Raw genomic sequence first — 11,110 nt, forward strand, 5'->3', positions numbered from 1 at the left:
AATTGTACCTCTGAATAATAAATATCAATATAAAATTGAGCCCAGGCAGTCTTATCTTTACTACGAGTTTACTGTATCTCTAAGTACATAAGTGCTCCATTAATAAAGCTTAGCATAATAATGTGGGTCAATAAGATATTTGATGATAGGGATTAGGGCTTATGAATGTTTTGTCACTCAACCTATGCAAAGTCAGTCACATCATCAAATGAAACAAGAAAAATATATTTCAAAGAGATTTTTTTACTGTTCCATTATTTTAGCATGATTTTCAGTTTCAGGTGTTTTAAAATTAAATGCTGAAGTTAACCATTTCCCTCTTTAAAGAGGTCAGACATTGTGTCTAATGAGATGCATAATAAGACACACTTTTATTGTTCCTCCAGTGAAAGGACAGAGTGTGGGAAACCAGGGGAAACTCACTCACAGAACCCTGTGGGACAATAGATCCAGACCTTTGACCTGAAGAGACAGATTAAAGAGAGCCTGGCTCTCATAAGGTACCTGTTTCAAATCATAAATCTAATTTCTACCTTTTTATCTTATGATGATGAAAATCATAATCACGAGTTTTAGATTGACTACTGTTTTCTCAAGAGGGAGTTGAACAAACAAAATGTTCGATTTTTATTATTTTCATACATATTTCAATATTACAGTCCTATGACATTTTTCAAATGAACACAAGCCACTGGAAAAGAGGAGTATAGTGTTCAGTAATTAATCCAGCCAGGTCAGTGCTTTGCTGACTGAATATGACCACAGCCAAGTACATTTTGACCTAAACGTATTGATTATATTAACAGAAAATATTTTTGTAATATTTAAATTACATATGCATTGTCTCAGTTGGGTTCTGTTATTCACAATTTTGACATTATATATTCTTAAACTGAATACTGATGAGCTGTAAATAATACGAAGGAAACCAAAAAAAATAATACCTCCCACAAAAAAGAACCCTTAAAAATCGCATTTAGACTGAGACACGTGCCTAGATTATTGTAATGGCCAGAGTGTGGGAAAACACTAAAGAGCAGAGTTTCACATTATAAGTAACCTCAACCCCACCAGCAGCAAACTATTCTCCAAAGGGATTTGGCACACTTCAGAAAACAGCTGCCTCATCCTCCCACCCTCATACAACATTACAAAGGCTCAGTTAAGATTGGATGGTCAAAATATAAAACAATGATTGAAAATTTGCAAATATCAATTGAGCAGATTCTTTATGATATATTGAAATAAAAACTAAACTGTCAGAAGCATCCAGTGGTGTTCTTTCCCTCCAGATGGTTGGTGACATCAGACTCTGTTTCTACTACAACACACACGTTCAGTATCAGTCACAAAAGCTCCATTCAAAGTGCTTTTGTTGCTCATTGACCACAGCATTCAGAGAGTCAGTGTGGGAAACTGAGACCAACTTTCTACCCACATTGATGACAAGGCACAAGTCAGAAGACAGAAGACAGAAGACAGAAGACAGTGCTACATCTGGACAGCAGAATGACTGTTGTTCTCAAGTTTTTTTTTTTAAAATAACATTACATGAACATCACTCTCTTTTAACTCTTTTAATACCTGAGTGAACTGACTTTACAAACAAACTATCTAAAAGAACAGGAAAAGGGTCAAACTGAATTAATGAAAAGTCTAACTGTATTGTCAAGAAAAGGGGAGGTTAAATATCATTAATTGCAATGGCTAGATTTAGGTCATGGTACAATAGTACCATATATACACAAAAATGGGTTTCGACTGATTATTTAATGAGTGTTATACAGTAATTTTTACTTTAAATGCAATTAATTGCCAATCTCCCATGTGTGTGATGTGATGATGAGCGTGTGCTCAGTCAAAGTCATTGATCTCAGCATCAGGCAGCAGATCTGCTCTCTCTACAGGGTCACCACTTTCCCAGATTCACACAGAGCTCCAAGAGTCTCTCTCCATCACCCCCCCAGTCCTCCACCTGTTCCCCTGAGATATAACCATTGTCACTGGGGCATTTCAGCATGTTGCCACTCCACATGCTTGATTGTCTCACCAAGATTTGTGATTGGCTGAGACTGTGAGAAACTTCAACCAAACCAAGACCCACACATTCATATGGAGATGTGGGACTATAAATAGGAGGGATGAAGCCAGCAGAGATCAGATTCTCTCTACAGAGACCTCTACAGCACACAGATCCAGCCATGGCACCTACAATCACTGCAGCTATCACCAATTCTCAGGACCATCTGACTCTGACCCACAAGGTAAATTCAAGATTCAACAACATTTAAATATCATTAATGACAGCTTGTCCTTCTTCATGCTCACACTTTCCTCCAGAACAAGTTGATTAATGACTTTCTTCTTCTTCCTGCAGCTCAGAAAGCCTCTGGTGGAGAAGTTACGCAGAGAGCGAATCAACAGCAGCATTGAGCAGCTCAAGTCTCTCCTGGGTCCAGCGTTCATCAAACAGCAGCCAGACTCCAAGCTGGAGAAAGCAGACATCCTGGAGATGACCGTCTGTTTCCTGAGACGACTGCAGCAGCATCCAGCTGTTGATCAGGGCTACTCCAGGTGTGTCCGAGAGGTGAAACACTTCCTGTCCAGGGAGCAGGGGAAGACACAGTCCCAGACACGTCTTCTTAACCACTTCAACCAGCTGCAGTCTTCCTCTGATAAGAACCTGAGAGAGGCTGACTTCTCTCCTCTGAGCTCCACAGTCCAGACCAGCATCACCAAACACAACAGTCCAGTCAACAGCGCCCTCTGGAGGCCGTGGTAGACACCTACACACTGAACTTACTACCAGACAAACTCACATGACCACATTGGTCAAAGATTACTGGACTGAATTCTTTCTTCTTTGTGCAAGGTGACATTTCCTGAGGAAATGACAGCAACAATATCTTTCAAGTTAAGAAAGAGAACATCTTGTCATGCATGTTGCATGAACAACATCTGATTGCATCAGCAGTTATTATTATAACTTACTTTACTTGCTGTATTAACAGTATGTGCTATGATAACATTTGTTATCTTTTGATTGTCATTGATCATACTGATCAAAAAACTTTATTTGTCCTTTTTTATGGACATATTGTCATGATGAACTTAACATCACTTTAACCTCTCTGATGACTCAAAACTGATCTGTTGTAGGATCAAAATGTTAATCCTTTTTCCACGATTTGCTTAATGTCACAATTTTCCTGTGAAATTTTCATTGCCATGCAATGAAAAATAATGCAATGCTGATATTTGTTGGCTCTTGATTAGTAATTACCATTTTGATCAAAAACCTTAACTTTCCTTTTTCTGGGCACTTTGGGATAATAGATGTTCCCTTAGATGTGTGACTATTGAAAGATTATCTGTTTTAAGATCGAGGTGTTTGTCCTTTACTGTAAAGGGGTTGTTTAGTGTCACTTTGTCACTGTTTTCCAGTGACAATGTAATTTTTACAGTTTGAATTCAGTGATTATTGATAACTATGTGATCCATTGTAAGATCAGTTTTTACTATTTTTTCTTTTGTTGCAAATGTTTAAATCCACTTGGGAAAAATAACTCTCTAAGGAGAGTGAGTACTGTGTCCTCAAAAATATTGTAAATCGTTTGTCTTTTATAAAGACAGCTGTTCCTTTACTCTCTGAGTACAGTGTGTCTTGTAGAAATCTACAAGTTGTTGTTGTGATGTATCATCACCTCTAGTTGGAGCTTTGAATAAACACTTCCAGATGAAAAGTTTGTGTTCTCATGTCACTGTGTGTCATGTTTACTCTTTTTATTATGATGAAATAGAGACTTTCTATATTTATTTGTCATTTTCACTTAATGAATAGACATTTGATTGACAAATCAAGATGAAATTCAGAACATACAGTAACTGTTTATCTATAACATACCTGTCCAGCATAAAACTAAGCATCATAAATTAAAGCATAATAAAGTTGTTGTTGTGATGTATCATCACCTCTAGTTGGGCGTTCTTGTTTTATGTGGCTCATTTTGCACTGTTGAATAAACAAACACTGCCATTTGAAAAATTTTGGGCTCTTCAATAATTTTTCCCTATACCTCCCACATTATAATTATGAAAGAGATATTCCACTTTTGTTTTGTTTTTTGTCTCTTACTAGATAGAGCTTTCTTTAGTCAATTCAAACTTTGAATCACAAATATCAAGGTTAAATTAAATTAAATTATTACTTGTTTATCCTTGACATATCAGTTTACAGTAAATCTAAGTACAACATAACTTTATGTGATTCTGTTAATATTTTCTTATCCATAACATGTATAAAGCTAAGGATAATAACGTGGTTCAACTTGATGAATCGGGACTATACATGTCACTCTATGAAGAGTCAGTCAAGTTACCAAACCAAATGAGAAAAAGTACATTTCAAAGACAATTTTGCTGTAACATTAATTTGGCATATTTGATAGTTTCATGTGTATCAATGTAAAAAGTTTAGAGTTAACCATTCCCCTCTTTAAAGAGGTCAGACATTGTATCTAATGAGATGCATAATAAGGCACACTTCTATTGTTCCTCCAGTGAAAGGACAGAGTGTGGGAAACCAGGGGAAACTCACTCACAGAGCCCTGCGGGACAATAGATCCAGACCTTTGCCCTAAAGAGACAGAGATTAAAGGGGAGCCTGGCCCCCAAAAGAAAAAGTCCTCTGCCTGTTTCAAGTCATGGATAAAATGTAAACTTTTTCTTATGATAAAAAATGAGCTAGGTATGAGCAACGTCATTAAAATGTCTCTGTCAGCAAAGTAAATTGTAAAACCAGATTATTATTATTTTTAAATGTAAAATATTAGATTTTTATAATTTTACAAACATCTCAGGATTACAGCTCTATGACATTTTGCAAATTAATTAGTCACTAGAAAAGAGGGGGATGTTGTTTAGTATTTAAAACAGGTCAGTGTTTTGCTGACTGAAATTGACCACAGCCAAGGATCACATGTTGACCTCAGTGTTATATTCAGTCAAAACATTTTCAAAATATTTAAATGGCATATACAATGTCTCAGTTGGGTTCAATGACTCACAATTTTGACTTTATATAGTCTTAACCTGAATACTGATTAGCTGAAAAGTATAAGAAGGAAAACAAAAAACTTAACTCAGACAGAAAAGGGAACCCTGAAAAGTCGCATTTGGACTAAGACACGTGCCTAAATTATTGTAATGCACACAGTGTGGGAAAACTGTAGAGCAGACCTCCACACGATTAGCATCCTCGACCCCACCAGCAGCAGACTATTCTCCTAAGGGATTTGGCACACTTCAGGAAACAGCTGCCTCACCCTCCCACCCTCATCTACTTTTTAAATCAAATCCATGAAACAAAAGCTCAATTAATATTGAATGGTGAAAACATAAAACAACGATTGGAAATTTGCTAAATCAATTGAGCCGATTCTTCATGATAAAATGTTCACATTGAATTAAAAACTAAACTGTCAGAAGCAGCCAATGGTGTTCTTTCCCTCCAGATGGTTGGTGACGTCAGGTTCTGTTTCTACTACAACACACACGTTCAGTATCAGTCACAAAAGCTTTATTCAAAGTGCTTTTGTTGTCCATTGACCACAGCATTCAGAGAGTCAGTGTGGGAAACTGAGACCAACTTTCTACCCACATTGATGACAAGGCATAAGTCAGAAGACAGAAGACAGTGCTACATCTGGACAGCAGAGTGATTACTATTACTATTACTAAGTTAAAAAAAAAACTGACTTTAGAAACACATTGTCATAAAGAAAAAACAAAGCAAAAGATTAAAATTTATAGATAAAAAATATAACTGAATTATCAAGAAAAACATGAGGATATTTGCCATTTATTACAATGGCCAGATTAAGGCTACCATATAGACGAAACATCCATTTCCCCTGATTATTTTGCAAGTTATGCAGTAGTTTTGACCCTTACTTGTCAGTCTCTTACGTGTGTAATGGGATGATGAGTGTGTGCTGAGTCAAAGCTGCTTGCACTACACCACCTACACTACACCACCTTGATTTTTTATGTTTCACAAAACATAAAAAGTGAATTTGGTATTCTTTGAACTATTAACCAATTACTGGTAACCAACTTTCCACTCAAATCCTCCTTTACTTTTGGGCATTAAAACTCAGCCACCAGGTTTTGTGCTACTAGTTACTACACTTTGCTCAATACAGGTGCCAATAAAGGATTCAAATGCCTCTTGTGTTGCATTGATCCTGATTCAGGGAAGGATACCCTGACTTAATTCACAAGAACAACTTGTCACAAGACAGAAGGCACATCTGTTTCATCTGGAAGACTTTCAGCTGAATTAGTTGGACTTCACTCAGTGATCATTTCGTCATAATATATTGACTTAGGTTTTAAGAACTAGCTAACAATTGAGACTACTTTTCAGATTGCATTAGTGTGTTTGATAAAAACATGTCACACCTGGAGATCATAATGTAATATGTTGGCCTTAACATAAAAACTGATTTTAAATAATTTATTTAAAGAACATGGTCAACTTCTCAAGAAATGACATTTGATTTAATAGTGCAAATGCAACAACACCTCTAAGGAATGCAAGTGTTTTAAATGTTGAGTACAATCGCCCAGTCAGTCTCCCACGTGTGTGACGTGATTATAAGCGTGTGCTCAGTCAAAGTCATTGATCCCAGCATCAGGCAGCAGATCTGCTCTCTCTACAGGGTCACCACTTTCCCAGATTCACACAGAGCTCCAAGAGTCTCTTTCCATCACCCCCCCAGTCCTCCACCTGTTCCCCTGAGATTTAACCATTGTCCTCACAGTCATTAACATCACTTAACATGCTGCTGCTCCACATGCCTGATTGTGTCACTGAGCTCTCTGATTGGCTGAGACTGTGAGAAACTTCAGCCAAACCAAGACCCACACATTCATATGGAGATGTGGGACTATAAATAGGAGGGATGAAGCCAGCAGAGATCAGATTCTCTCTACAGAGACCTCTACAGCACACAGATTCAGCCATGGCACCTATAATCACTGCAGCTATCACCAATTCTCAGGACCATCTGACTCTGACCCACAAGGTAAATTCAAGATTCAACAACATTTAAATATCATTAATGACAGCTTGTCTTTCTTCATGCTCACACTTTCCTCCACAACAAGTTGATTAATGACTTTCTTCTTCTTCTTCCTGCAGCTCAGAAAGCCTCTGGTGGAGAAGTTACGCAGAGAGCGAATCAACAGCAGTATTGAGCAGCTCAAGTCTCTCCTGGGTCCAGAGTTCCTCAAACAGCAGCCAGACTCCAAGCTGGAGAAAGCAGACATCCTGGAGATGACAGTTTGTGTCCTGAGACGACTGCAGCAGCAGAATCAACAGCACACAAGACTGATGAACCACTTCAACCAGCTGCAGTCTTCCTCTGATAAGAACCTGAGAGAGGCTGACTTCTCTCCTCTGAGCTCCACAGTCCAGACCAGCATCACCAAAGACAACAGTCCAGTCAACAGCGCCCTCTGGAGGCCGTGGTAGACACCTACACACCGAAGTTACTACCAGACAAACTCACATGACCACATTGGTCAAAGATTACTGGACTGAATTCTTTGAAATTTCATGGACTTGTTCTTCTGTATGTACAGAAGCTTGTATTTTCTGTGTTTTTCTTTGTGCAAGGTGACATTTCCTGAGGAAATGACAGCAACAATATCTTTCAAATTAAGAAAGAGAACATCTTGTCATGCATGTTGCATGAACAACATCTGATTGCATCAGCAATTATTATTGTACTTCACTGTACTTAATGTATTGGTAGTATATGTGATGGTTACATTTGTTACTTTGTTATTGATCATACTGATCAAGAAAACTTTAACTGTCCTTTTTATGGACATATTACATAATGGATTTAACCTCACTTTAATCTCTCTGATTGCTCCAAATTGATCTGTTCTAAGATCCAAATATTTATCCTTTTTTCTAAAAGGTTTGCTTGATGTCACAATTTTTCTGTGACAATTTTATGATTCACTACATGTCATGTATTGGTGAACTATAACACAATGGTGACGTTTGTTAACTTTTGATTAGTAATGATCATTTTGATCAGAAACTTTAACTGTCTTTTTATAGATAAGTTGTCATAATGGTCTTTCACTCATTTTATGTTATTATTGAAAAATGATCTGTTTTAAGATCAATATGTTTTTCCTTTTACTTTGAAAACGTTTAATGTCACACTGACAGTTTTCCAGTGACAATGTAATTTTTGCATTTAAGAAAAACATGATCTGTTTTAAGGTCAGTTTTCACTAGTTTTCCTTTGTCAACAAAGAGCAAATATTTTGATCCATTTTGGAAAAACTCTCCAAAGACATTGAGTACTGTGTCCTCAAATCGTTTGTCTTTTATAAAGACAGTTGTTCCTTTACTCTCTGAGTACAGTGTGTCTTGTAGAAATCTACAAATTGTTGTTCTGATGTATCATCACCTCTAGTTGGAGCTTTCATATGTTATGTGGCTCATTGTGGCTTGTTGAATAAACAAACACTGCCAGCTGAAAAGTTTGTGCTGTCCTGTCATTGTGTGTCATGGTTACATTCTTTATTAGGATGAAAGTAAGACCATCTGCATTTATTTTCATTTTACCTTAAATGATAGAGGCCTTCATTATTGTTCCTACCTTTGACTAATTAAGATAAAACTCAGCACGTTATTGTTCATCCATAACATACTTGTTTATAGTAAAGCTAAGCATAGCAAATTTTAACTTGGTTCCATTAAGATAATGGGGATTCTTAACATTAAGTAGCTATTTATATGGTGTACCTCAAGTCATTAAACCAAAAGAAAACATTTTCCATTTCAAAGACAATTTAGCAGCAGCATCCTTTTAGGGTAGTTGGCAGTTTCAGGTGTTTTAATGTAAAAAAATTAAGTTAACCATTTACCCCTTTAAAGGGGTCAGTCATTGCTTCTTAAGTGATGCATAATATGACACACTTCTATTGTTCCTCCAGTGAAAGCAGTGAAAGGACAGAGTGTGGGAAACCAGAGGAAACTCACTCACAGAGTCCTGCGGGACAATAGATCCAGACCTTTGCCCTGAGGAGACAGAGATTAACAGGGACCCTAGCCAGGGCTCGAAATGATCTTTTTCCTCAGTGTCCCACAACTGTCCCAAATTCTTCTTTCAACTGTCCCAGACTTTACAACCACTCTCCCACATATTAATGAGTCAATTATTATTTAGACACTTTCATACACCTTATATTAGATGACATGTAAGAGAACAGATGTATTGACGGTGACCTATATGGTGCCTTTCTGGTACAGATATGACAAAACAACCTTGAGTAACACAACATATTTACAAGAAAGTAATAATTTAGACTCCCAGTATGTGGTTAGTTTCTCCAAATAACTACTGAAAATTTGCTCTAATGTTTTTGTAATGATAAAAGCTTCTCTACTGGCCCAGAATTGTCACAAATACAATATCTTTGCGTACCAGGTGCTATTTTTCTCTTCTCCAGGACAAGAGGACATCCCTAATTTCAAGCCCTGAGACTGGCTCTCAAACCAAATTTTCCAAACCTGTTATATCTGAACTTATTTTATGACAAAACCCCCTCCAGCAATTTGACATATTGTGCCATTTCCTCAAACTGGGGCTCAGCAAAGTCATTTAAAAACATTGTGTCAACTAAATAAATTATAAAAAGGGATTGTTGTTTGAAGTGTACATTTTCAAAGTATTTCTATGAATCAAGTATTTTCTCTGCTGGTTTCCATTACTATAGATTTTGATCTTATATATTCTGAAATGATATATTCATGACATGTAAAGTATACCAAGAAAAACTGAAGAATGTAATGGCACCCACAAAAGGAAAGAATCCTTGTACTACTTTAGACACAATTAGGTATGTTGCAGTTAGGGCCATACGAAATTTCTTTTCATTTACATTTGAAGTTTGAGGTTTTCAAATGACACTTCAAATGTCTGTCATCATGTTTTATGATATCATCAGCCTAAAAAAAGAAAACAAAGAAAATCTTCAACTTGAATAAAGTGATTAATCGGATTAAATAAGTTAGTATTCATTTTTATTAAGTCAGCTATCTTTAATGAATATCATTTGTCAGTTTTGTCAATATTAATGTCATTTATCTTGCTGTTAGACCACCCCATGTAGGTTCGTGCCTCCCTTCGTATGCAGCATGTGGATGAAAAGAAGGTTTTTGATATCGGAGAAAATACTGTTTATGCAGGGCTAAATGCCAACAAATATGGACTGAAGCAGAATATTTCATTAGATAAATACATGTTGTGAATTTTGTAAATGATTATATCAATTTTTTTTTTTATTAATTTTGACTTTTGGACTTTAGACTGCTCTGAAATTAACAGAATTGTTTGGATCAGCCAGGTCAGGAAGAATCCTACGCAGCCACCACTGAGTATAATTCTAGATAATAGCAAAAAATAAATAAATAGCAAAATAAAAAAAAATAGTATAATACTTATTATATAGACCTTTATCTGCTAACCGTGCAGAAATACCAGATTTAAACAGAATGAATAGACATGCCAAAGAAAGAAAGCTACGCAGCATTCAAGTGTGGATTTACAATTCAAATGTTAATATTATGAATGAAGTTTCAAAGCTTCAAACTATTCAGTAGAGCCCTACTTGTAATTTAGACAGTGTGGGAAGAGTCAGGAGAGCAGAGTTGAGCATGATTAGCATCCTCAACCCCGCCAGCAGCAGTCTGTTCTCCAAAGGAATCTGGCACACTTCAGGAAACAGCTGCCTCTCCCTCCCACACACGACTATAGAGCTGAAATTTCATCCAGTTGATGATATAAAGGATCAGCTATGATTGGATGGTCAAAACTACACAACAATAAACACAACTTCACTAAACAATTTGGCAAATGAATTGAGCTGATTCTTTACTATAAAAATGTTGCCATAATTTCAAACTTTGCAAACTGTCTGAACCAGCCAATGGTGTTCTTTCCCTCCAGATGGTTGGTGACGTCAGGCTCTGTTTCTACTACAACACACGTCCAGTATCAGTCACAAAAGCTCCATTCAA

General features: G+C 36.7%; 2 protein-coding genes across 2 annotated transcripts; both read left to right on the forward strand.

Moving 5' to 3' along the window:
• The first annotated feature begins 1,567 nt into the window (after positions 1-1,567).
• On the forward strand, positions 1,568-2,852 carry LOC146332170 (transcription factor HES-5-like). Its single transcript, XM_084745729.1, has 2 exons — positions 1,568-2,264; positions 2,378-2,852. The coding sequence occupies exons 1-2, from the start codon at positions 2,142-2,144 to the stop codon at positions 2,780-2,782; spliced, it is 528 nt and encodes a 175-aa protein (XP_084601855.1). The 5' UTR covers positions 1,568-2,141; the 3' UTR covers positions 2,783-2,852.
• Positions 2,853-6,950: 4,098 nt separating this feature from the next.
• LOC146332171 (transcription factor HES-4-like) lies at positions 6,951-8,435 on the forward strand. The gene is made up of 2 exons (XM_084740043.1): positions 6,951-7,088; positions 7,205-8,435. The coding sequence occupies exons 1-2, from the start codon at positions 6,966-6,968 to the stop codon at positions 7,535-7,537; spliced, it is 456 nt and encodes a 151-aa protein (XP_084596169.1). The 5' UTR covers positions 6,951-6,965; the 3' UTR covers positions 7,538-8,435.
• The last annotated feature ends 2,675 nt before the right edge of the window (positions 8,436-11,110 follow it).

The sequence above is a fragment of the Lutjanus erythropterus genome, chromosome 2, assembly GCF_056507025.1.
Source record: "Lutjanus erythropterus isolate fLutEry1 chromosome 2, fLutEry1.hap2, whole genome shotgun sequence".
Taxonomy (NCBI): Eukaryota; Metazoa; Chordata; class Actinopteri; order Lutjaniformes; family Lutjanidae; genus Lutjanus; species Lutjanus erythropterus.